We start from the raw sequence: 27210 nt of genomic DNA on the forward strand, positions 1-27210 counted from the left end.
ACATTACAGCTTTCACTCATTTTTCTTTGGTTACATATAAGACATTTAACTTACTTATATATAGTTTAGTTTCATATCTCTACAAAACAACTGTATATCCGATGCTAGCTGTCATTGAAATTATGTCTGACAATATATCTTAAATTTGAGTACTGACTGATCATAAAAAAAGGTAAACATTTTCCTAATTTCAGATATTTAAAAATTAAACATTTTTATCTCAAATTCAAGTGATTGCAATATATGTCATTTTAAGTCTTAACTGGTCATAATTAAATTGAAGAAATATTCCTAAAATTAAACTTCGTATATGCCAGGTAGTGTTAAGGATTTGTGTTAATATATAAGATAAATTACAATTAAAATACCACTTGGGATGTGAATGTGTGCTGGAACACTACACTACTGTTGTGAGTGTGGAGTCAACCAATCAGATAGCTCCATTCCGAACCGGAAGCTGTGTTGTTTACATTTTCTAAGATGGCGGCGGGGATGTATTTGGAGCATTATTTGGACAGTAAGCTGTTTTTTTAAACGTTTAACACGTTTCAATATTACATCCCAATTATCCAATTTTGTACGATGTATTTCGCTGAGTATTGTGGCCTAGAGACAGCCCGTGAGGGGAACGGTAATATATAACCGTTTCCCCAACGGCCAGCGGTTTTGGGCTCAGACTATTTCCTGGAACAGCGAATCTCTCCCTGGCTAAGAAATTATGTTATTTGGGATTACATTTTGTTAATTGGACTGGCCTATTAATGTCTTATAGGTGAATTAAACTGATAAAAGCCAGTTGTATTTGTGTCTCTTGTTGTTATATTCATAAATTGTGAATGCTGGTTTTAAGCGCTAATATGTTAGCCAGGAGCATCACGTGATTAAGCTAGCTGTTTTACATCCTTTTCAGAACCGCTTTTAATCTGTAATAAATGTTGTGTTTTAGATATTTTAAGTGTGTTTTGATTATATTTTCTTAACTCTGAAAATCACGCAATTAAGCTAGCTTCTCTACCTTACAATTTCCTTTTAAGAACCGCTTTTGATCTGTAATAAATGTTGAGTTTTATATTGTACGTGTGTTGTCTTAATTATCTTTAGTGTTTTTTTACTCTATGAAGTGTTTTTGAGTTTCTTGAAAGCGCTCTGTACTTAAAATGCATTTTAATGACTATTATTGTTTAGTTTGTTGTTGATATCTAAAGGCGGGATTATACTGACTGATGTGTCCCTTCAAAACAACAGGTATAGAAAACTTGCCCTTTGAGCTGCAGAGAAACTTCAATTTGATGAGAGATCTAGACCAACGCACAGAGGGTGAGGACAGTGTTTTATCTGTGGATTTTAACCCTGAATTTGTGTGAAAAGGTTTGCATAAAAGCCTGTTTCTCTCATCTGCAATCAACATCATCAGTGCATCCAGGTCCCAAAAGGGATCCCGAGTAAAAAATCTCAGGGGTTACAAAACGAAAACGAGATTAATAAAGTGAAGTATCAATTACTTCTTCTACTAATCTTTGCCTTTTTGTGTAAAATACTGGATATTTTTACCCTTTTTTATTTCATTTCTACCTACATTTCAACCATATTCTGTGTAAATATTGTTATTTTTAATGTTATTATAGTTTTCTTTAAATAGTTTTTCATCACAGTTTCAATTCTTGTTTGATATGTGTATGTATGCACCACAACACCAAGAGAAATCCGTCTTATTTGTCAACCTACTTGGCAATAAATAAACCTTTTTCTAATGGAGTCATAAGCCAAACATTTTGGGAGCCATTGACCTACAGTAGATTACTAGTACACGTGTTGGTAAACAACCATAAAGAACAGCCAGCCCTGTGGATGTGTATGTATTTATAAAGAGCTATGCACGGATGTTCACATTCCAGCTTTAACTTAGTAAATTACTCTGTGCATTTATATTCCCATATGTTTTATGTTACTTGTATATATTGCCACTACAACACAGAAACATGTGATAAATGGAAAGTTTCCATATTTTATTCTTACTGTTTGATTTGTGAAAATGCACCATCAAGATTGCCTCTTAATTTCTTAATAATTTTTGCTTTAACAATAAAAAATATTCTGATAATTAATGTTTGTCAATTCAGTGTAATAAATTGTGAATTCCTAGTATCCTAGCAGTTCCTGTATTCCTCAACATGAGTTCTAAAAGTAAAGTATTGCAATTATTGTCTGTATATTTGAGAAGTAGCTTTATTTCCTTTTATGTATTTGTTTGAGTAATATTGACGAAACAGTTACAAGTTGTATAACAAGTTTAACTTAATTAAGTTCTACATGTCTCCCTTTCTTTCAGATCTAAAGGGACAGATAGACTCTCTGGCTAAAGAATACACAGCCAACGCCCGGACGCTGTCCTCTGAACAGAAGCTGTCCATACTGAGGCAGATTCAGCAGTCCTACAGTAAATGCAAAGAGTTTGGAGATGATAAAGTACAACTAGCCATGCAGACCTATGAAATGGTTAGTATCTTTAAAAAGAAACAGTGTTCTTATATACATCTCTAGGTAATATAAGTGGGAAAACAATGTCGACCAACCGTGCCATAATCAGAATCAATCGGTTGTTCTTTCTGCAGGTCGACAAACACATCCGACGTCTCGACACAGACCTGGCGCGGTTTGAGGCTGACTTGAAGGAAAAGCAGATCGAGAGCACAGACTATGATTCCACCTCCAGCAAGGGCAAGAAAAGTGTGTTTCGAATTAATTTGCTTAATATCTTTTTGCCTTTAGCACAGAGGACTGTCAGGACTGCCTAATCCAAGCTTTGTGATATAATAAAGTGGTTGTGTGATTCCAGTTGAAACCAGACAGAAGGAAAAGAAGACAGCTAAGACCAGGTCTAAAGTGAAGAGCTCGGATGAAGATGGCAGCCCCAAGAGTGCACAGAAAAAAGTCAAACTCCTTCAGCCGTACGTTGTGTGATCTCTCTCCTTGACTTGTCTTGACTTTCAGATATAAGTAACACATTTTTAGTTGGTTTAATGATCATTCACCCTTTCTCACTTCCAATAATTTCTTAATCATCAGAGGAGAATTCAACAGCCCTGCCACCAACTTCGGGAACGTGCACCCATCTGATGTGCTGGACATGCCGGTGGACCCCAACGAGCCCACCTACTGTCTGTGTCATCAGGTCTCCTACGGCGAGATGATCGGCTGTGACAACACTGATGTGAGGCTGGTTTTTCGGTCCCCTTTCACTTTTAGTCCAGGGCCTATGAAGTACCCTTTGGGTTGTAATTCATTCAAATGTGTTTCAAATCTTTCTGAACAATATAAGATTCTTGTCAGAATTTAAAAATAGGTCGGAAAATCACTGGCAAAAGGACACAGATAACGCTCTGTACTTTAGTTTTGTAAATAAGTAATGTTTTGCATCAGTTGCACTTCCAGAAACAATCACAGATGACAAAATGATCTGTATATGTAGTTGTCTGATAGTCGAGACTTTTGCTGGTGACATTAAGAACTGAAACTGAACCAAAAAGGAACATAGATAAATGATAAGGAACAGGGATATGTTGAATACATAAGGATCAAAAAGTGAACCTGGCTCACAGTTTAAAGTTCATTGCAAATACATGTACAACATTGTAGCACAGAATATTTTGTACCATTCCCAAGAGGAATATCCAACGTCAGAAAGAGAAGAGGGAGAATTTGTGCTAGATTGCCTTTTTGCAACAATTCCTGTATAAAAACAAAGCATCTACCATCGTTGTGTCTGAACTGAGTGCTCCATTTGCATAAAAACTTAACAGCACATTATTTTCTTTCTTCTCTCTAGTGCTCCATCGAGTGGTTCCATTTTGCATGCGTGGGCCTGACAACCAAACCCAGAGGCAAATGGTAAAAAAAACTGACGTCCCGAGTTTCAACGTGAACAATAGGAGTGTGAATTGGTGCTCTAATTATTCAAGTCACCTCAATGTGTTCTCTTTGTGTCTCATCTTCTCCGCGCAGGTATTGTCCACGGTGCTCTCAAGACAGAAAGAGAAAATAAGAACAACTGGAACAAAACGTGGAAGATGAGAAGAATATTTCTTCATTAGTTACTACAGTAGAGTTTTTGTTTCTCATATTCCTTAACGTTTGGTGCTTTTTCTTTCGGTTTACGTAATTTGCCTTGGTCTGATGCAGTGCGTGTGAAGGAGCCAAGTGGTTACAAGTGTATTTAAATATTGATTATTTCCCCTTTTTTTTAAACGGTTAACAATATTTTACCTTTGGTGCTCTTATTTTGATTCCTTTTTTTACAGTTTGTTTGACTTGATTGATTTAATTATAGACACTACGACTGCCCCTAATGGTTTAACATTTACAAGTTGTCAAAAAACCTTTATATTATAGTCACATGTATGATTACAAAATGTAAGTATTATCTCTGAAAATGGTTAGACCATGGATACTTATTTTGCTTTGTTGTATAGTTAGTTCTTTGTGCTTAGCATTGGAACACTAGTTTTATGTTTTAAGTAAAACGAGAGGGCAACAGAACATGAAGACAGATGCTGCACCCTGAAAGTATTAGTCATCAGTGGGTAGTGACTTCAACCATTTCATTTTAACATTTGACTGAGTGCTGTATAGAAAGTAAGACATTTTGGGAAAAAACTATTGTCATTTCTGTAGCTGAAACATTGGTACAGTGGAGAGGGGGTGATTGTGTTGTCAATCATTTGAATACAGCTACTACCTCAAAATACGTGCCTTTGTGGTCCTTTGTGTCCTGTGTGTGTGTTTTCAACAGATAGTCAGTCTTAGAAGCTCTGAATTTGTAATGTAGGGTTCTGTTTCTAAATGGTTCCTCCACAAAATGTTTGAAAAAGAATTGAAGACCAAGTTGGTTATTCATGTCCAAGGAATTTGCCTGACAAAACTAGAGGCAAACTAATACTATGAGAGTCAGGAACATAAATATTGTTTAGAAAAAGAGGATAAAATATATTAAACTAAATGTATGTTATTTCTTTTTGTTTTTCCCTCCAAAAATGAAAACTGTAAATACAGAAATAAATCAATTTAAAGTTGAGCACAATAAACCCTAACCCTATGAATGGAGAAGAGGAAATACAGGACTGAATCCAATAATACAAACGTCTTAAAAGGATGAACCGCAATTTAATTGACTCCAAGAATAATTCTGTTTTCTATATTCCTGTTTTTGCAAGGGCATGAGAGTTACGAATTACATTAAATTAAAATAAGAAATAAAGTGTCAGTCCAAAAACCTCGGTTAAACATTTCTTTCGTAAAATAAAATGTGCGACTGCTGCAGTACGCCCCCGTTAACGTGTGACGTCACAGCGCCATTGCTTTGGCGCGAGGTCCAAAATAAAGTTTGAAAAGCCGTGGATTCAAACTGCACAGCAGCCGCGGACAGAGCAGCTACACCTTCAGTCCCCAGAGGTCTTCACCGTGGATAAAGGGACAACAGACGCTAAAGGTGACATAATCTTTCTAAAACAGTTCAAAAGCCTTGTTGTTGAGTGTAGCGTAAGTTGTTTTCGTTATATAAATAATGACGTTACAGCCATCTAACGAAGCTAAACAGTTAGCAGCTAACGTTAGCTACCTTGCTAACTTTGCTAGCACTAGCTGTTGGTCGGGCTAGCTTAATTCACAACAACAAACCCGTACTGATGAGAGAACAACGTATTCACTTTTCCTAATTACATCATACTTCTAGCATAATTTCAGTGTTAATGTTGAATTTTGTGCACCTTGGCGTACCAGTATGTTTTAATGATCGACGCTAGTGTTACTTTATGTGTAACCGTTAAGAACGTTGCAGTTAAACATAACGTGTAACTGCAAGATCTAAGTATTTCTTCATTCTCTGCCTCTCGTTAAAGGCAGCTTGGGAAGCACTGAGCACAAGGATTAACTGTTAAGAACATCAGGATGTCACTAATCAAATAAATCAATGTGAACTAAGCTGGTTTTGTAAACCGTTTGTGTCTGTTTGTGGTGCTTGACGCAGGGATGTCGTGGGACTTTTTTGTGCCTGTGTGTGTGGGTGACCTGGTGAAGAGTGGAGGCATCAACCAGTACGTCGTTCAAGATGTTGTGTCCCCAAAACACCTTTCATCCCATCTTCATAGTAAGTACTGGATATGTTCTTTGTGAGATTTGTTTTTTGGGCTGAAGTTTTACTGACTTAAAGTGACTAAGGTGTTTGTCTCTGTACCACACAGAATTTAAGGCATCCCTGAGAAGCCAAGGACCTTTGTGTATATTGGAACACTTTGACACAGGATACAGCGTACTACAGTAAGTCATTTAGAATATTTATAGCCTGCTGTAGTGGTTGTTTTTAAGAGCTGAATGCTTACCAATCTACTGTCTTACCTTTTTTAAGGCACTGCAACTCAGTGGAGCCTTGTGTAAAAGAGGACACTCTTGACTTACTTGTACAAGGTAAGACCTTTTTGACTTTTTATGCTTCAATATCATAAAATACACAATAACAAACACTCAACACAAGATAATTTATTAATTTCTTTCCTGTTTCAGTGGTTAGTGGCCTGTCAACTTCCCTGCCAGCCCTTCTCATCTCAACCTCCATAACAGCTGCAGAGCGCAAAGAGAAACTCAACGCTGTTAAAATGAGCGTCTACCTGCTCTGCAAACTCTCTGAGAACTTTGAGAGTGACTCCTACAGACAGAGTATTATCACGGCACCTGGAAAGGTATGGTTATAGGAAATGCACCAAGAAACCCCTTTTAATGGCTATGACAGTGAATTGTTGCTGTCTAACAATTTTGATGGCCCGCATGATGATATCATGGCAAGTTTGATGACGCAGTCAAACCAAGCGATTTGTGGTTTCTAGCCTGCTGATAGATGGGTAGTCTTGGTGTTGTGATGGAGTTTTATCACACTGCTGTAAGGCCCCAACCACAGTTAACCTGTCAACTTCCACATCTGCCCTCCCAAGAGTAATGGGACAGGGCAGGTAGGAGATGTCAAACAATGTGTGGATGTTTATTTGGTCTTTGTGTGTCTTGTGTGAATGTATACGTATCAGCAGGCATTAGACCATACTCTAAATTAGGTTTGAAATATGAATTACAGTCTTTGGTAAACTGAGGGCATGTGTTGTAAGCTAATTGTATTGTTTATGTGTAGGATGATTTGATTTTCAGTATCTAGGAAGCTTAAACATGTTTTTTTCGTCTTCCACAGGGCGGTAAAAAAGGCAAAGGTGGCAGCGAAGGGCTGCTGCAGTGGGAATCTGAGAGAGAGAAAGTGCTGCAGGCTCTTGTGCAGCTCCTCCAGTTGGATGTCCGCTCCCTCTGGAACCTCTCCCTGGTGGAGGAAGAGTTCATCAGGTACTTTTCGAATGGAGATCTCTGGCTGAGAGCACATATAATTTCTTCTGTTCAGGTTTTGTCTGTGCAAATATTATCATTCAACGGCATGACTCAACATTATATTTTTTCGTTTCCTTAGCTGTGTGACCTGCTGCTGCTACAAACTCCTTGAGAATCCAACCATCGGCCACGTCAAGAGCAAACCCACCAGAGACTGTATAATCCACCTGCTGGGGCTGCTGATCAAGAAGTACAACCACCTCCTTGGTTAGTCTGTCATATTCTGAACCCAAGATTTCTAACAGAGGCCTTTATTAGACCTCTTGTTATTCAGTAATTGTACATTTTAGTGAATACTCTAAATGCTTTCAGGTGCCAGTGTGAAGGTGATCCAGTTGCTGCAACACTTCGAACAGTTGTCCTCTGTGTTTGCTCAGGCAGTGTCTGTGTGGAGCACAGAATATGGAGTCAGGGGAATCATAGGAGAAATTATTAGGTCAGTTAACATTTTGTATGTGCATAATATGTTCCTAAAAACGATCTGTTAAAGCAATTCAGATTCTGTGAATGCAAATAACATAAAACATGTTTTTTTTTAATTCCCCCGTCCTGTTTATTCAGGGAGATTGGTCAGAGATCCAGTGAGGAGCTTGCCAGAGATTCCGCCGGGGTCAAAGCTTTTGCTTCTTTCATTGCTGAACTCGGCACCCTTGTTCCTGAATTAATGATGCCCAACATCAGTGTGCTCATCACACACCTGGAGGGAGAGGTAATGCATACTTTAACATGTTAAACCTGCTAACTTTACATTAATAATGCACCACTATTATCCCGGGTACTACATCTTACCCATCAATTCATTGGCGGTTGTAATTGGCTTGTGCTATTAAGTAAACTCATATTGAACGGGCATGAGACAAAAGACAAAAGAGAAAATGCTTTTGTCAAATTTTCCAATTCATGCTCTTTTCAGTACTAGAGAGATAATATATCTCCTGCTTCACAGAAAAACAGACAACTTGAAGGGATATTTTCACATGAAAAGAACCTCACAGCACCCACTGAATTTCAGACACTCCAAAGCTTTAGTTTGCATTTAAGTATGAAGCAACACAAAGGGTTGCCTACGCTTTTGATCATACTGCCACAATGCATCACCTCTCATTTAGGACTTAACAAGTGATGTCTTTATTTAAAAGTTAGTTCCTTATTGCTGCAAAGAAAACACACCTCTGTAATTCTTCCATTTACATTCAACCAAAGGGTAATTTCTTCCTGTGCCGTTGACATTTTGCCCAGTGATGATACCAAGGCGAATACGAGCTGACTGAATGAGAGCTGGGTTCCTCTTTGCCTCAACTGGCAGGTAATCTTGGCAGTGCAGAGAAACGTTCCTGCTCTGCTGTAAGGGCCTGCCTACAGTGTCCCAGCTCAACCCAAATTATTCCTCTAAAGTCAGAGGAGTAATCACAGGGAGGAGGCTGACAGTGTGTGTGGTTGTGTGTCTGTCTGTGTGTTTGTAGGAGGCAAGGAGTTCAGCCAGTTTCTCTATGAAGTCAGTTAGCAATGAGTCGCATCTTCTCTCTGAGGGCAGAGTTTAGGACACAAAAGTAATGTGTTCATGTTTTATTTGCTCAAGAAGTTCTTACACAAAAGCTTAGTCTTGCCCTGAAACTAAATTGAATGTGGACCTCTTGTCTATTTCCTTGTGTTGCAGAGCCACACCATGCGTGTTGCCGTGTGTGAGGTGCTGGGGGAGATCCTGGTGCGAGTCCTGTGTGGCGACGGGCTCGATGAGTCCGGTAAAGCTGACCGCGACCGCTTCTTCGACACCATCCAGGAACATCTGCATGACACACATTCCCATGTCAGGGCGCGTGTGTTGCAGGTTTACACACGCATCGTCAACAGCAAAGTAAATTTAATTCACCAATAATCTGAAATCCTTTATTCTCCCACAGAGGGGAAGTGTCCATTGTTACAGCTCAAGGATAGATGAAGACAAAAGATGTGTAACAAATAGAATGAAGTGTGGTAGAAGCTAGATAACAAGAGTTACTAAAGATTGGTAATAAGCTGTCTGTGTTTAGGCGCTGCCCCTGTTCAAGTACAGTGAGGTGATGGAGCTCGCTGTGGGGCGTTTGATGGACAAATCCATAAATGTGGTAAAGAGCGCCATCCAGCTCTTGGCAGCTTTCATCGCACACAACCCCTACAGCTGCAAGGTAACTCAACGCGACAAAATTAAAGCTAAAATAACAGACTTGTTTCTTGATTTCACAATCTCATGCAAATATGTTGTCACTTCTTTAGCTGAGCAGTGCCGATCTGAAGAAACCGCTGGAGAAAGAAGCTGCTAAACTCAGAGAGCTGAAAGAGAAGCTGGAGGGGAAAGCACCAGGTGAGGGTGAACCCGGGTTTCAAAATGTGTTTATTTTCCCAAATGCTCGGTGACATTTTGCCCAGTGATGATACCAAGGCGAATACGAGCTGACTGAATGAGAGCTGGGTTCCTCTTTGCCTCAACTGGCAGGTAATCTTGGCAGTGCAGAGAAACGTTCCTGCTCTGCTGTAAGGGCCTGCCTACAGTGACCCAGCTCAACCCAAACTATTCCTCTAAAGTCAGAGGAGTAATCACAGGGAGGAGGCTGACAGTGTGAGTGGTTGTGTGTCTGTCTGTGTGTGGTGTGTGTGTGTGTGGGAGGCAAGGAGTTCGCCCAGCTGTCTTTGATCTTCAGTCAGCTGTGAGTTGCTCTTTGGTAATCTGAGGGCAAAATTCTTGAGCTCGGCAAACCAGGTCTAATGTTGCCATCTCATTTAAATGGAAAATATGATTAAATGCTGGCCATTCCACCTTTTACAATCTCAGTTTTTAAGAGAACAGTTATTGTTGCTAATTGGTTTAATTTTAATATATTTTCCTGTCCGTTGTCCCTCTTCATTCTCCCGGTATCTCTAACCTGAGTTTGAATTTGTCCACCCCCTCGCTGCAGTTGCAGTGATTAAAGCTTCTGAGCTGTGGGCCGCCATGGAGCCCGAGCTGCTCGTCACTGTCAGGACCGAGCTGGAGCCCACGAGCGAAGTAGAGAAAGAAGAAGAAGAAGAAGAGGAGGATGAGGAGGACGGGGATGTGGAGGAAGACAAGGAGACAGAGGATGACAGAGCAACTGCAGTTCAGGTTGCTCAGTACCTCCGTGTCAACAAATACAGGTGATGCGAATAACAATAAGCTGTCCATGGTAAAAGTTCACTAGAATGGCACTACTTCGAGGATTTTCCCCCCTTTTCTGTCATAAATCCAGTTATTATAAATGTCTTTTGTCTTCCCTTCCTGCAGGAATGCTGTGCGTCTCTGTATAAAAGCCCACCGCTGCTTCCCTGAATCTGAGAGGTTTGCCTCTCTGTCCACTCTCACCCCAGAGACTCTAATGGACACGCTGGCTCTCATATTCAAAGGTAATGCCTGCACTCTCCTAATGCACTTCTATCCAGAGTAGTTATCAAAGTGCTCTCTCTTAATTCAAGCAAGATTGAATACATTTAAGATTAATTTATTTGCTTTTTGTCCTAATTGAACAAATTCATTTCACATTATCTTTGGGTCTTGTCTATAAAATGTACCTTTTTTGAGTCATTCTCAATAGAGGATATAGTTAAGAGCATAGCACACTACCCTCCCAGATACATACACTTCATCACATGAACAAAATAAGCAACTTTTTTCACAACCGTTGACCAAGCCTTTTCAGATTTCAGCCTTTTGTATTATAGCTACTTTTAAGACGGTCCCAGACACTTCAATAAACATTTCCAAGTGTCATTATGATAGATACCCAGATTTCTCCTGTAGACATGTTGCTACAGTATGTGTATGTAAGAGCTTTGGATAAAAACATCAACTAAATTGCATAATAAGTGTCTGCTGATAACTGTTTTGGCATCCAGCAGACAAGGCTGAGATAAAACCTGCAAACCCTGTATTTCTTGTGAAAAAAAAGACTATTGTGCAATCAGAATTTGATAGCTTATGTCTTAGTATGCTGTCAATGTAAATGTATCACTTCTGCAAAAGCCTTGCATGCTCAAAGCCTCACAGTGAAGAGAACAGAGTTGATTTAATTAGTTTACAGCAGCTGCCGAGTGATCGAGCAGCACATCATATTCTCTCTGATGTTCTCTTCAGGCTCTGATGAGGACGCTGCTGAGATCAGCCAGAACTTACCACCAACCCCTCAGAAGAGACAGAGAAAGAGGGGGAGGAGGGGGAGCTGAAGAAGCAGGAGATGCTGGTGCAGTACCTGAAAGACACGGAGACCTTCGCCCTACAGGTGGAGCGAGCAATAGCTGTCATCAACACCATGCTCTACTTGAAAACCACTTCAGGTACAAGGCATATTCATCAAAGTGCAAACCATACCTAATTTCAGAAAAGGATCACGTGACAACTGTAGTTTTGGTTTCAGTGGTGCAGGAGGCGGTGCAGTTTTGTGTGACAGTGTGCGAGTTCAGCGTGGCCAACTCAGTGAGTGGGGTGAGGAAGATGTTGCCTCTGGTCTGGTCCACGGACGCCGCCATTAAAGATGCTGTCGTTCAGGCCTACAAGCGCCTGTATCTGAACCCTCAGGGAGAAAACATTAGGTCTGTAAACCCATCTCAGACTGTCTCAATATGTAGTATGGGCATTATGTGTACATGGTCAAAATGACAAATAGTGTAATGCAGGCGACCCAAAACACTTAGAAAGATTTGTTTTAGCACCGTCTTATTAAAGTAACTGTCTCGTTTCATCAGGATGAAAGCCCACACTCTGGTTGACAGCCTCTCTGAGCTGATGGTGGATGCTTCTCTGGGAACTATCCAGTGTCTGGAGGAAATAGTGAGTTTTGTTGTTTTTGTATCTTTTATTTTCTGTGTAGGACGCCCAATTTATATAAAAAACAAACTGACACATCTTTGTACCAGCCGTAAACTCCAGAATGGTTATGTAAGGCGTCTACTATGGGTTTACTTTATTATTATAAAAGCATCAATAAACTGGGGATTTAAAAGATCTATGAAGTTCTAAAAATGTATTTTATGGTACTGCTAGACTTTCCTATTAAAACAAGAGCGTCATTTCCCTTTTGTGCCTCAAGTGGGGGAGAAAACCTTTTGTTTAAAGGCCAAGAAATGTGTATTAAAGCAGAATATTTCATAAGATAAAAACATTTTGGATAATATTCTATCTAGATTTTTTCAATAATTGTTCACTTTGGATCATGTTCGGGAGTTATTGAAAAATGCTCAAATCAAAAGCATTCCTGTGTTGTTTTTATCGTTATTTGGTACAGCTCAATGTCCATCGTATGTTGGCTTTTATGCATCTTATAATAAAACCTGAGGCCTAATCATCCTTACATTTATTTGGTGGCTTCTTCAGGTGCAGGAGTTCTTTGGCAGTGGCAGCCTCCTCCAGTCCACCGTGGTGCAGGTATTGTGGGAGCGGTTCACCGGCAAACGAGAGACTTCTGGTTTACGCAGACGAGCTGCTGTGTTACTGCTGGGGATGGCTGCACGGTAAGACTTGCGTGAGAAGTTGATTAGTGGTCACAAAACATGTCAGCAGTGCAGATCTGAGAAAAGGCTGCTAAACTCAGACCTAAAAGACAAGCTGGAGGGAAAAGCCGGTGACATTTTGCCCAGTGATGATACCAAGGCGAATACGAGCTGACTGAATGAGAGCTGGGTTCCTCTTTGCCTCAACTGGCAGGTAATCTTGGCAGTGCAGAGAAACGTTCCTGCGCTGCTGTAAGGGCCTGCCTACAGTGACCCAGCTCAACCCAAATTATTCCTCTAAAGTCAGAGGAGTAATCACAGGGAGGATGCTGACAGTGTGTGTGGTTGTGTGTCTGTCTGTGTGTGGTGTGTGTGTGGGAGGCAAGGAGTTCACACAGCTCTCTTCACCTTCAGTCAGCTGTGAGTTGCTCTTTGGTAATCTGAGGGCAAAATTCATGAACTCGGCAAACCAGGTCTATTTCCATCTACGGTTGGAATATATCAGAACTTTTAGGAAAAAGTGATCATTTTGAAGAAATATCCGGAATTCTAAAAGTTGTTCGCTATCTGATGTGTGAACGGCATATCCTTATTTATCAAAAACATTTTGTTTTCTATTTAAACAGAGACCATGTGACATCCATTTGCCCATAATGCATTCCTAAATCCTTCAGCCTGGTCTTTTGGTTGGGATCTAGTTAACGGAGCAATCCAACTTCAACTTTCATTCTCTCCATGTTGTGATTTGATCTCCGTTCCCTCAGTGAACAGTGCAGATGTGTCGGGGGAGATGACTATCAAAACAAATGTGGCAAGCTGAAGGATAATTAGACATGATGCTCTACAGCCTGTATTTAATGTCCAATTTAGAAACAGTCATCGCAAACAACTCTGCTTCTGTCATGTGCTGAGCATATCTACGCCTTGTTTGTTCTGTAGAGGGCCGAGGTGTGTTGAGAGAAGATTTAACTGAGGTGTTTGAGTTGTGATGTTTCTGCAACTCTGAGCTGTCCTGACTGATGACAGAGTAAAACGCTTTTAAATGTGGCTGCCTGTGAAATGTGATTATACGGTCATTGTGATTTTCACTGAGCGCTATCAGTGTCAAGATGTTGCTTCTTAAAACAACACGGGATAATCTCTGCTTTTGTTCTAAACAGTTGGACAATCCTCTGAAGCATTGTATCAAAGTTTTAATATTTCAATACTCATTTGTCTGCTTTCTTTCCTAATCTTTAATTTAGCTGTAAGAGCGACACACACTCTGTCCGAACAGTGACGCAACTTTTATTTGCTTTTAAATGATCAGGAATCACCGGTCAAAATGATTTAATTTGGACAACCCTACCTCAAATGAAAGAAGAAACCAATTAAATAATATAAATATGTTGGCTTTCAAACTCACTTTAACACCCTTTTGAGATAAAGTCTACACCTGTATTAAAATCCAGATTTTATGCCGACCTGAAAAAGCTGTAGTTGACTCATGAACAATTAAGTAATGAACAATTTTCCAAATAATGTGAAATCTGCAACATTCCTCGCTGCACAGATGCTACGTTTTTCCATCACGGTCCTCCCTCAGCTACTTGACATTCAGCTAATCCCTCATTAGCCAGAATATAAGCTCAACCTCGGCTCCTCTCCATTGTAATCGAAGTCACGACCACATAACTGGGCTCCTTGCCAGTTCATTCCACTGAATATATATATTTCTTTCAGTGTTCCCCCTCTCTACCTCAAAGGCTGCCACAGCTGTAGGAAAGAGGGAGTGAGTTAAGAGACTATTTGCAGTCCTCCCACACTGCTGCCTCCCTTCATGCAGCCGCAGCATTCACAACCTTTTCACATCTTATTTCTCCTAATCCGTCCTCCTACACGCATTATCTGTGCAGCCGGTGGGGTGATGCAGGGCAGGGATGTTATTGAGCATAAGCACTAATCATATGTGCATATATAATCCATACTCCTCATTTTGTAAACATGTCTATACTTTCTCTGTGTCTCAACAGAGCAGAGAGGGAGGTCGTCCTCAGTAATCTGGACACTCTGTGTTCGGTGGCCTTGGGAGAAAAAGTGACGGAAGACTTTCTTCTGGCCAGAGACTCGGTCCTCACCATCAGCAGCATCACTGACCACATCAGGGTAAGAAGAAGAGAATCATGACTGGCTTCTCAGCAGCTCTTGGTGACCAGAGAGCCACATTCAGTCCGAAATATTCTCTGCTGATAAGTAAAAAGATAAATGTGTGTACTTATGGACAGCTATAAGACGTCTTTCAGTCCGCTCTAGATACTTCTCGGGATTTCTGATAACCCAGCTATAAAACAATATATACAGACATTGCTTTCTATTTTCTATATTTATATTGACACATGGGATTTCGAATGGATAGCGCTGCGTAAATGAAAGCCGTATTGCATTTCATTAAAAAATGTTGTTGTAGTTTTGAAGGAAAATTTGAAGATTCTGCAAGTTTTATCAATTGACTCAGTACTTCCCAAACTCTAAGGAAGTTTCAGGAAAAGTTCAAATAGAGTTGCAAATGGTTAACCATGCTCACAGTCACCTGCTAGCAATATGTGTTCTGTATATTAGCAAAACATCATGCCACTGCACCAAAACGGCATTATGCTCTCAGGTTGTTCATCTGTACGTCTCATTCTTGTGAATTCCATATTTCATTCTTTAAATTTGGTACAAACAATCACTTGGTCTCAAAGATAAACTGAATACAAATGTATGGTTAAAGTTCATTGTCTGTAGCCCCACCAAATATGACGTGATATTTGACTATTTCAAGGTAATATAAAGTGTTTATTTACACTCTTTTGGTTAGAGAAAACCATCAGTTGCTATAACACATATAAACATGTAGAGGGCTTCAAACCTGTTTTCTGCTCTTTTATTTGATCCAGCAATCAAAAGGTGCTCCCTTCAGACTGCCGCAAGACCACCAGCTCTTCACCTGCCTCACACAGGCCATCGCTGAAGGTAAACACAGACATATGAGCCCTTTGTTGAAGCATTAGTTCTTCTTAGCCTTCCCAACTCTCCATTCCCCCCGCTCACTGCTTTCTGTTGACGGCTGCAGGTGTGGTGATGGAGGACCCTCACTGGCAGAGCTTCATGGAGCAGGCGGTGCGTCTCCTCTACTTCCTGGCTGAGTCTCCGGACCAGCTGTGCTCCCGGCTGCTGCAGCGCTGCGCTCGCCTCTTACTGGATCAAATCGCAGAGGGTGGCGAACTCAACAAGGACGCGACCCAAATTCAGGACGTAACGCAAGAGTCCAACGAACCAAGTGAACAAGGCGAGTCCCGCTATGCTGCCATAATCAATTCATCAAACACTATAATACTTGTAATACTGGAACCTTGGCAACCGTGCAGAAGTACTGGCCTCAGACAGAATAATGATATGCTTTGAAACTTAATGAAGGAGCTATTTGGTACAGCCGTAATGGAAACGTATCTATTGACCTAGTGTAACCTGTCCATCACATTCTTAATCAAGTGTCTGTGTGTGTGTCCTCCCCTCCTGCAGTGAACTGTGTGTGTCTGGCACAGCTGTTGGCTCTGTGTGGCTGCGTGGCGTTCTGGCAGGTGTCTCACCTGGAGCGCAGCGTGAGCACAGAGCTGAGGAGGAGGAGGCGGGAGACGGAGGAGAGAGAGGAGAAGGAGAAGGGCCCCTCCAGCAAAGCCAAGGTAATGAGGCAAAAACATTTGACTGTTCAACACCTTTCAGCACGAACAGTCATTCAAGGACAATCCCCCTTGAATTAGTTGGTACATGATCTAAAGTGGAGATGAGATTGTGATTGTTATTCACAATAGACGTTTAGTTTTTGTCTTTTGATTGAGTCTTCATCAATGTGAATGTCAAGCACTGCACTTAGAGTGAGAGACAGGATGTAGGTGTTTAGTTAATTCAAAGAAAAATACCCAAATGTTTTATAATTCCAGCTCCTCTAATCTAGTGATTCGCTGCTTTTCAATGAGTTTTATGATTTCATATTTGTATTTTTCCTTGTGTAGTTTGAAGATTAGCTATAGATGTATATCTTCCAAACTGTTATTAATATATTTCATGTTTACATGTTAAGATCATGTACAATGTCCTGCTGCTGTAACAAATCAAAACAAACTATTTAGCTTCAGTAAGTCGTCTCTAACCTATCTAAAGATACTGCCTGGATAAAAGAAACAATATGCATGTCACTCTGAGCTCTGCAGGGTTCTGATCGCTGCTTTTCACAATTGTATGACATTTTAAAGTCAAACAATTAATGTGTTAATCAGCAATAGAGTCAGTTTGAGACCAGTTTCAGTTTGTACTTGATTGTTAAAAAGTGCTTCTGCCAAATTAAAAGTGAAGTGAAAACAGCCCCCTGTGTGACAAGAATCATGATGACATCCCTGAGTCTCAGCGGGGTGTTTTGACATGATGACTTTTAGTGGTGCAGTCAGATGAGTGATGGCTCATCACTGCTCATCACACCAGGGATCAGGAAAATGAACTTCTCCCTAATTAGCATTAGACCGTTTTCTTTTTTGTTAATTATTCAAGATAATAAGCATATTTTTCTCTGAATAGCAGATAAAATAAGCTGCGAGTTCTCAGTGATTATCCCAAATGCCATTTGTTCGGATGATTGCACCGTCAGTGGAAAGTCAGAAAGCTGCTAGTGACTCTTTTTATAAAGCATATTCCAACCAGAGGAAAATCAAAGTGCTTTAAAAAGAACAAACCGTTAAAGCCTTTTAGATGTAATGCAACAAATGCATTACACAATTACATTTAAATACATTAAGAAGGCAAAACGAGCTTAAATAATTTACGTTTTTCCAGCAACAAGCAGCCAACGACAGCGCCATGGAGGAGGAGCTGGGGCTGATGGGAGCCTCTGCTGAAGACACCGAGGCTGAACTCATCAGAAAGATCTGCGAGACTGAATTACTGGCTGGTAATTAAAACATCCTCATAGGTTCTTGACACAGATACTTAATAATGTTAGCATGTGTTAATTCAAGCCTCTTCCTCCCTCTGTGCGTTTAGAGGAGAACCTGCTGTGTGCGTTTCTTCCCCTGCTGGTAAGAGTCTGCAGCTCCCCGGGACGCTACTCCCACCCACAGCTCACCACTGCTTCCTGCCTGGCTCTCTCTCAGTACATGATGATCAGGTAAAGGTTTGCCTCCGTGTGTTTGCAACAACCAGGGTGGGGGGGGAACCCCAACAAATCAAGCTGCTCATCATAAAGTGTAAATTATCAGGATATAACTTTTAATGCTGTTATTTCTCTCTCTAAAAATCAGCCCTTCGGTGTGTGAAGATAACATCCGCCTCATGTTCACGGTGCTGGAGCGCTCCACCCTCCCTGTGGTAAGAGCCAACGCCGTCATAGCCCTTGGTGACCTCATCGTCCGTTTCCCCAACATATTGGAGCCCTGGACGCAGAACCTCTATGCCAGGTAATGAACGACATGACGAGTTCAATTAAAATCAGCCGAGTGAATGAATCTGTCACGCCGGCAGCTCGTGCTCATCACCACCCCCTCACTGATCAGCTAATCTTCCAATTAGACGCACATCATCACCATATCCTGTTGTTTATTTCCACACAACATTACAAGGATGGCTAATGCTTGACGTGACTCTGAGTGGGTGTTCTGTAAAAGATGTTTCTCTTGAGCCATCGTCAGCCGGATCCCACCACCATCTCCCAGTTCCTCTCAGCTGCTGTCATAATGCTCCACTGAACCACATGATGGAAAAAGTTTCCTCTTTCCATCACCAGTTCTTTAATGGGGGAGCAAACTTTGAGATGATCTATGTTTGTAAACTAAGACAAGACACACTCGACTAATTCTGCTACGTCATCACATTTTCCTTCTTACCCGCAGCTTGCCTTCAGCCATGTCCCCAAAGTTTAGGTTAGTTTGTCTAAACTGGGTAACAGGGGCGCTGTGCCCTCATACCGAAATGCAGATTTTCCTCATAACGCGTTGAAGTGATGCCAGAAAACAATATTTCTGTTTGTGAAAAACGGTATAATTAAAATAGAGTCTAATAGAGCTTCAGACGGCTGTGTTTTTTAGGGAGCTCCAAATAAATAGGGGACGGATGATATCAATCATGGTACAATATATGTTCATACATCAGTTTTTATCCAGGGTACGCGGATGTCTGATATAGGGATTGGGGACCCCTTGCATTAACACTGATGCTGGTACTGTTACCCTTGCCTCTTCTGAAAAAATCTACTTCCCTCTCTGTAAAAAAACGGCTCAAACTTTGACATGAGCTATGTTCGTTAACTCTCATGTGAAGATACACAGAAAGATTTCATAAAGTTAATCACATTTCCTCCTTACCCACAGTCTGTGTTCAGCCCCGTCACAAAAAGCTAAATTGGCAATGAATGCTTTTAACACACGGAGTTTAACAGCTTTTTAAAGTGGACGTTTCCATGTATAGCAAATTATAGTACAGCAGTCCTTAAAACTGTGTTCAAACACTGACTGATTTGAAGTTCTCATATTTCTGTTAATGCAGATTGTCTATTTTTGGTTTGTTGGTTTTGTTTTTAGAATGCCAATATTGAACACTACTGGTACCTGGAATTGTATGGTGGTATGCATCAGTACCTTTGTTTGCTACTTTACTTTGTCATATTAAGTAGTATTGTTCAGATCAACAAAGGAACTAAGTTTCCTCCCGCAAAACTATTTCAATGGAGCAAACGAACTTTGCGATCTGCAGTGCGTCAGATTTCTTCTTTGAAAACTGACCTGCGGTTGCCATGGAAACTGACCATTGCTAAATGGCCAGTAGATGAAACCCACCCCCACACGCGACCCGGGGTAGTTCCCGTGACCGCCTCAGACGAAGGGCACTTTTGGAGACAAGGAACAGCCTAATTGCTGGTGTGTTGAGTCGAATCAATGACTAGTGTGTCGTAATTATACCGAGCGGTTGGCTGAGCAGGCGGGAGTAATTTGGGGTGAAGTTGAAGGGTCTTATAAAGGTTTACTCTCGTAGGTAAGCTTTCATTTGTAAAGCCCTTAATGGTTTCTGCATGTTTCCCTGTAGCGAAACTCAGAAACTGAAGTTTCCATGTTTGATGAAGTGTGCTTTTAATTACAGCGGTGAAGATGCTCGCATTGACTTGTTTCGGCCGTGTGAAACATTCGGTCCTTTCATTATGCTGCACCGCCCTCCTTGTGTTTTCCACCTGATAAGCATGTCATAATGTTCCCTAATTGTCTCCCACACACCAACACCTCCACTCTCCTCCAGGCGGCCGCCCTGGAGCCTCCTGATAAGCGCATTAAGAATTAATTACCCGTTGCCAACTCGCGCACTGGCATTAGAGTGTGTTATGAACAAGTGTCTGATCATCTGCCAGGAGTCCTGCTCTCTGGCATACATGAGAAATGGTTAATGAGTTTCTTTTGTGTTCTGGTTTTGGGTGAGGGTAAATCTAAATTGGCCTCAGAAAGCGATCAGATTGCTCTGCTACAGCCTGTCCAACTCCATTGTGTTCAGCCGAGGCTGTGACAGGGGTTTGGTTTTACTCACTTTCTGCTTAATAACACATTGTTTATAAAAAAGTTTGATCATCTGGGACTGGGAAATTACAAATGCACAGGTGTGAGAGTTTTACCTCCACCCTAGTTTTTAGTTTGGTTGTTGATTTTCCAAACCTTAACGGTGCCATTACTGAATTTGGTGATCCTCCGACTTTTCCTTTTCTGCCACTAAATGTCACTTTAACTTTAAAATATTCAAAAGTTTTTACATATTGGATTCATTTTATTTATGAAGGCAAAAAAAAGACTGCAGGTTATCTGACTGTGGCTCAGGAGCTTGAGTGGTCATCTGTCATAAATGTTTCCTAATGACTGTTGATGAAACCACAGTTTTTAACAACAACTTCTTTTAAATATACCATTTGATGTGATAATTGACAGTAATGCATGTTCTCTGTGTGATAAAAGTTATCTTAAATTGACCACAGTCATTGCAGTTCAAGTATTTCTTTGCCTTTTTTCAAACGCATGTTGGTAACTCATCATGAATCAGTTGGGAGGAAAATTCACCTCGTTATTCAACATTTATACGAAAACTGTTAAATTAGGAGGCTATCATTCATGGTTAGAGGCTGATTAAGAAAGGTACACATCAAATTATTCATCAGCCATATCCTCCTCTCCTCTTTAGGCTCAGTGACGAGGTTCCCTCCGTGCGGCAGACAGCAGTGACAGTTCTCACACAGCTGGTGCTTAAAGATGTGCTCAAGGTCAAAGGTCAAGTCAGCGAGGTGGCTGTGCTGCTAATTGACCCTGAACCTCACATCACCAGCCTCGCCCTCAACTTCTTCAACGAGCTGGCCTCCAAGGTACACGCGCACACACACACACACAGCCTTAATTTGATGGAGCCTTAGTAATTGGGAGGTTTTTAACTCTTTGTCACCCTTAAGGATAACGCCATCTACAACCTGCTCCCAGATATCATCAGCCGCCTGTCTGACCCCGAGAGAGGCATGAGCTCCGAGGACTTCAACACCATCATGAAGTGAGTTACAACATTTTAGTGTCTACTCTCATCAGAATATTATCTAAAATACTTCGATCCATTTCAGAATAATAAATATTTAGTACCAATACAAACATTTGAAGAATTTAATTACCAATGTAATAAGAAAGTAAAATAGAATATGCTAATGCGGATACCAGCGGCCGAAATGGGATTTCTCCGCAGGGTGGCTGGCCTCTCCCTTAGGGATAAGGTGAGAAGTTCAGTCATCTGGGAGGGACTCGGAGTAGAACCGCTGCTCCTTCGCTTTGAAAGGAGCCAGTTGAGGTGGTTCGGCACCTAGTGAGGATGCCACCTGGGCGGCTCCCTAGGGAGGTGTTCCAGGCACGTCCAGCTGGGAAGAGACCGAGGGGTAGACCTAGGACCAGGTGGACTATATCTCTTCGCTGGCCTGGGAGCGTCTTGGAATCCCCCAGTCAGAGCTGGTTGATGTGGCCAGGGAAAGAGAAGTTTGGGGCTCTCTGCTGGAGCTGTTACCTCCGCGACCCTGACGGAAAAGCGGGAGAAGATGGATGGATGGAAGTTAAAACATTTCCAATAAAATTATAAATAAATTGGGAATAAAATATTGCTATAAACCTAGATAGTAAAAATAAAAAGTAAGAAACTTAAGAAGTTTTTAAAAAATCCCATAAGATGAGTTGTATTTTGAAATAATGTGTATAGAAATATTAGAATAGACTTAAATTAATGTCATGTGAAAATGTACAATAAATTATAATGGAATAATTTATAAGTAGAAGTAAAAATGTGCACATTGTACTACAAGCATTAATAATAACTTTATTTATAGAGCACTTTTTAAGGGCTTTACATGGATTCAAAACAAGCCGTTCAGGCGGCAACAGAGCATGCAGCACAATTCCCAACCCAATAAAATATACAGCCTTTCAACAATAACAACAGTATTAAAATTTTAGAAATGAAGTCAAAACAAATCAAGCATAGACGTAGAGTAGAACAGAGCGGTGCCTTCATTAGTTAAGAGCTTCAATAAAAAGTTGAGTTTTATTTATTATCATTAATAATATATGAAGGATAACCTCCAAGCTGTTGCTCTAATCTGCTCATTTTCCACTGAGGAGTTGTCAGACTCAGCAGGACGGGGAAATCATGACGTGTTTAAAAGGTTCTTTATTTTGAGATGTGTTTAGACGGTGTATTTTCTTCTGTGTGTTCAGACAGCTCTTCTCCTACATCACCAAGGAACGGCAGACCGAGTCTCTCGTAGAGAAAATGTGTCAGCGCTTCAGAACTGCCAAGTGAGTGAACCTCTCCACCTCCCTCCCTCTCATCTTTCAGTTGTTCTCTCTTCCCTGCTCATCTGTGTGTCTGCCCTGCAGCGTTTAATTTGTGCACGATGCAGGAAGGGGTGTGAGGGTAATTAGTGCTTGAAGAACGATTGACCATTACAGTGAGATTCAGAAATGACGGACATCTCCTACTTCTTCTTCTTCCCGTCAATGTGCCGCCTCTTTTTCCTTTCAGGCATGAACCTCCTAGAGAAGCCCCCTCCAATAACACTTAATATTCCGATTCCCGTTTTTAAGTAGTAGCGTGAGCAAGATACCTTTTTATTTTAAAATTGTAAATTCATTCAATTTCCTCGTTTTTGTTACCCATTTAGTTTTCAATCCTAAAAAAAGATGAATTGGCCCGAATGCTTTTAGCACACTGAATGACACATCATTAAACGTCTTCAAGTATTGATTTAATCATTAGTGTCTAAGGTGAAATTGCCATGTGGTTTCCAGTGCATTACCCTTTAAAGCACTGATTGCTCTTTTAAAAATAATTTCAATATGATCTGTAGAACTGACATCTGCGATCATGAACTCTGTCCTAGATTCTACATCTACATAAAGACGGACTCATGATCAACTAAAGTAAAGGGCTTTAATTTATAGACTTTTTTCAGATAATAGAGACAATTCCAATCAATAAGGGTGCAGGATTTAGAGGCAATGATCTGTACAATCTCCTGGATCAATGATGCAACTTAATGCTACTTTGACAGATCTGTGTAAAAAGTCACTCACTTACACCAGAAGAGCAGCTCCCATTATCAGGTTTCACACACAGGCCTCTGGTATCGCAGCGTTAAAAAATACCTGCAAGTAAAGATCTGCCCTAACCCTCCAAAACATCTAAGCCCTCATTGGCTTTGTATTTATATCTGGGACTGCCTTGTAGTTTTTATCTTAGTATCTAACTGATGTGTTCCTTTTTAAATCACAAAGCATTTGGATTTCCCTTGTTGTTGAAAGATGATCCACAAATAAACCTACCTCACCTGCACTCTGACACCCTCTTCTCTCACTTTGTCATGGAAACCGTCTCCCCGTGTAGTAGAGGAATGTGGATGGAGCAGTTGGCCGGGCTTCAGTCTGCCTCTGACTCATGCTCCATCCATACTCTGCTCAAAGGAAGGACATTTCACATTACACAATGGCAAAGTGAATTTAGATATGAGGTTCCTGGGGAAATGAGATTTGGAACAAATGCCAGGACCGAAGCCATATTTATTTATTTGAGTAATGCGTTTTCTTATGTTGAGGATGTGGAATTTCTATGCATTTCACATAGTTTGTAACCGGGTTAAATCTCCACGGCTCACGTTGTGCCCCCCCTCCCCCCAGGACGGAGCGGCAGTGGTGTGACTTGGCCGTGTCCCTTTCTCTGCTCTCCATGTGCGAGCGCGGCTTCAAGAGGCTGCAGGAATGCTGGGAGTGTTACAGCGACAAGCTAACGGAGCCCGGCGTCTACCAGCCGCTGCTGTCCATCACCGCCAAGCTGCGCCGCGGAGCCAAAGCCCTGTTCAAGGTGCGTGGGACAAACAAACATTACGGGCAACGTTAATGCACATCAGGTCAACAACATTTGGTTACGCTCTGAACCATTTTTGCACATCTCTGCATCATTTTGACCTTCCCATGCAACTTCTCTCCGTTTCCAGCATCATTCCCTGGTTTACTTATACGTTATTTTCCCCCAGGCCCAGGTGGACGAGTTTGAGAAGCGGCTGACTGCGGTTCACACGCGGGGGCTGGAGAACGTGGAGAGTCCCGAGATGGACGAGGAGAACCAGAGGGAAGGAGGACCCTCGGACAAGACGGTCAATCGAACACCTGCAGCCACCAAAGGCCGGCGGGGGGCAAAGAGAGGTCAGTGCTCACGGGATCTCACTTTAAGGGCCCTGCTGAGGCTCTTTGAAAAGCACTTTGACGTTGGTAGTTCAGACTGGAAAAGCGTTATGCAAATGCAGTCTTCATACAGATCTTTTTGTGACAAATGTTCCATCTTCTTCTTTTTGTTTTAGGTCAAGCGAAGGCCTCGGTTTCCGGCCGCGCCGAGGACAGTTTCATGACGCCTCAGAGATCACGCAGGTCCAAGAAACCTGTGATCACCTTCAGCAGTGATGAAGAAGAAGAGGATGAAGGTGAGTAATCTACTCCTTGTGGACTTTACATGGCCAATTTCTTATGATTTATGATCAGTTCACTTGAGTTGTTGTGCTGTTATAATATTAGAGTTTCGGTCCATGTCTTACTTGGATCAATACAACAAAGCTCAGAGTTTGTGGAGCACCTGACTGAACTCTAAGAGGATTAAAGACTTTTAGAAGTGAGCTGTGGTTCACAGATCTGGAGACGTGTCCGATCGATTTAATAGAAAACATCTGCAAACTACAAGTCAAGAATATGTCAAAGTAAAACGCTAAGCTACTGGTGTTGCATGAGTAAAGGTTATTTGATACCCAAACCCACCAAAGAGTGAAAATGACATGCAAAGCACCAACTTCATGCAATATAAGGACATATTAGGAGAAGCACCAAGTTTCAAAAGTGAATCGACTCCTACCTTGAAGTGGAATTTCCCTTTGAGTCAATGATTGTTTTGTGACACCCCATGCATTATTCTGCCTCTAATCCTCATTTATTTTCTCCTCAGATGCTGTGATGGCGGAGAGTGAGACGCCTAAAGTGACGACTCCCATCGCCCGCACATCCCGACGCGCCCGCCTCAGAAACTGATCTGTGTTTTATCGTTTGTCTTATTTCTGTCTCTTTTTTAACCATATGAATCTTTTATCATTTTAATGAATTTTTACTGTTTTTAAATCTCTTGTACTTTCTGTGGTTTTTAACATATCGCTGCTTGGCGGTAAACTAATATAACCTCATGATAAGTCTTCTTTTAATAAACCCAATTCTGGTTTTGATACAACTCCACGGTTGTCCGTTTCCTTTCTGCAGAGGGTCTGGGGTCCGCTGTCAAGTGGATTTACGCTGTCATTACACACAGCTTTGAGTGTCTGTTTGTATCATGTGTTTGGACGGGGGGACGGGGGATTTAATGGCTTGTCACAGCTTGCCTGGACAGTATTACTGCCCTGCATGCTTCTCCACAGCCTTTCCCTCCAATTTAGTTCCGTACAGCATGTTTTTTCATATCAGATTTAATCCAAAGACACGTTCTGTTCCTGCATGTTTGTTTACAATCCTCTTCGTTCCACATGTTCTGTCCGCCTCTGTTTGCCTGTAATCAATCTCTTTCGTGTATTAGCCTTCACTCTGGTGCTTCTCTCCTTCCTCCTCCTCCTCCTCTCTTCTCCCTACTTTTCCTCTCCTCACTGACATCACACACATGGAGGTTTAGCCGCCCTCCCTTTCTCCTCAATGCATATCTCTCCTGTTCGCCTACTCCCTCTCCCACACACTGTCCTCTCCTAAAAGATGAGAGGGGTGCATTTTTCTGTGTGTGATTGATACGTTACGTAAAGACACTCGCCAACAACAGGCTAACTGCGTGATTGCAGCAGCAGGTTTTTATCTTTATTTGAGTTAAACGTATCAGTGGGTGGCGAGTGCAAAAAAAACGTTTTTTTACAACTGTATGCAGCGATTTACGAAGCTGCTTTCTGTTTGTGCAGATGAGGAAACATCCCACATTGTGCTCACAGAAGCTGCTTTAAACGGTTCCTATTATGCATTTGGGTTTTTCCTTTCCTTGTTGTGCTGTAATGTCTCCAAAGGCTTAAATCCAGCACAGGCATAATGAGAAAAACAATGCACTTTTTGAACCATAAAGGGGCTCTATTATAGTCATTTCCAAGGTTCATGTTTGTATTTTGTGCTCTCCTGGGACATGTCTCCATGCTTTAATGTTCAGAAAGCTCTTTATGTTTCTCATACTGCCTGTGCTGCAGCACCTCTTTTCACCCTCTGTCTGAAACCAGAGCCCAGGCTGCTCTGATTGATTAGCTGGCCGGCTCTGTTGTGATTGCACGGCCTCTTCGAGATGTCCTGCCCCTTAAACTACAATTTACAATGTGTTGTGATAGCCAATAGAAGTGAGTGTTACATAGTGATGTCACTATGTTAACAAATGAGTCCAATGGAGGCAGGGTTGTGGAAGAGAAACTCGCTCTGGAGGAAACTTCAGGATTTTAGCCTTTGCAGACCATTTACATGCACATAAATCTATATAACGCACTACAGGAGAGGACCAACTGTGCTTCAAAGCTTGTTACCATGTCAAAGTAGAGCCACAAAACAGATCTGAACCTGAAAGGAGCAGAACAGGCCCTCTTTAATCAAGAGAAAATGTCCACTGTCTGCGTGACGGAGGTTTATTTACCCGAAATAATCAGAGGCTGTGAACTTGGAGGTCGGTGAGTTGGATGGAGCAGTGTTGTAATTTGGCGGCAGGGGGTACAGG

General features: G+C 41.4%; 2 protein-coding genes and 3 non-coding genes across 5 annotated transcripts; all 5 read left to right on the forward strand.

Annotated features, from left to right (window-relative positions):
• The first annotated feature begins 390 nt into the window (after window positions 1–390).
• On the forward strand, window positions 391–4744 carry ing4 (inhibitor of growth family, member 4). The gene is made up of 8 exons (XM_063878388.1): window positions 391–517; window positions 1246–1317; window positions 2330–2496; window positions 2613–2727; window positions 2837–2948; window positions 3067–3211; window positions 3827–3888; window positions 4003–4744. The coding sequence occupies exons 1-8, from the start codon at window positions 481–483 to the stop codon at window positions 4040–4042; spliced, it is 750 nt and encodes a 249-aa protein (XP_063734458.1). The 5' UTR covers window positions 391–480; the 3' UTR covers window positions 4043–4744.
• Window positions 4745–5350: 606 nt separating this feature from the next.
• ncapd2 (non-SMC condensin I complex, subunit D2) lies at window positions 5351–25721 on the forward strand. Its single transcript, XM_063878252.1, is given in 33 exon segments — window positions 5351–5485; window positions 6023–6142; window positions 6237–6312; window positions 6401–6459; window positions 6556–6731; window positions 7229–7374; window positions 7496–7623; window positions 7729–7852; window positions 7978–8125; window positions 9074–9271; window positions 9447–9581; window positions 9670–9757; window positions 10350–10566; window positions 10694–10812; window positions 11540–11595; window positions 11598–11739; window positions 11820–11994; window positions 12148–12232; window positions 12776–12912; window positions 14904–15036; window positions 15810–15885; window positions 15986–16201; window positions 16435–16595; window positions 17740–17854; window positions 17947–18070; window positions 18204–18359; window positions 21112–21289; window positions 21374–21468; window positions 22671–22751; window positions 24129–24312; window positions 24485–24653; window positions 24809–24928; window positions 25441–25721. Coding segments are annotated over 32 exon segments (4218 nt in total). The 5' UTR covers window positions 5351–5485; window positions 6023–6024; the 3' UTR covers window positions 25524–25721.
• On the forward strand, window positions 6812–7137 carry LOC134862477 (small nucleolar RNA U85). The gene has a single exon (XR_010165522.1). It is a non-coding gene; the product is annotated as a small nucleolar RNA U85 (small nucleolar RNA).
• LOC134862476 (small nucleolar RNA U85) lies at window positions 9817–10129 on the forward strand. The gene has a single exon (XR_010165521.1). It is a non-coding gene; the product is annotated as a small nucleolar RNA U85 (small nucleolar RNA).
• Window positions 13033–13340, forward strand: LOC134862475 (small nucleolar RNA U85). Its single transcript, XR_010165520.1, has one exon. It is a non-coding gene; the product is annotated as a small nucleolar RNA U85 (small nucleolar RNA).
• Window positions 25722–27210: the final 1489 nt, after the last annotated feature.

This window comes from Eleginops maclovinus, chromosome 3 (assembly GCF_036324505.1).
Source record: "Eleginops maclovinus isolate JMC-PN-2008 ecotype Puerto Natales chromosome 3, JC_Emac_rtc_rv5, whole genome shotgun sequence".
NCBI classification, from domain to species: Eukaryota; Metazoa; Chordata; class Actinopteri; order Perciformes; family Eleginopidae; genus Eleginops; species Eleginops maclovinus.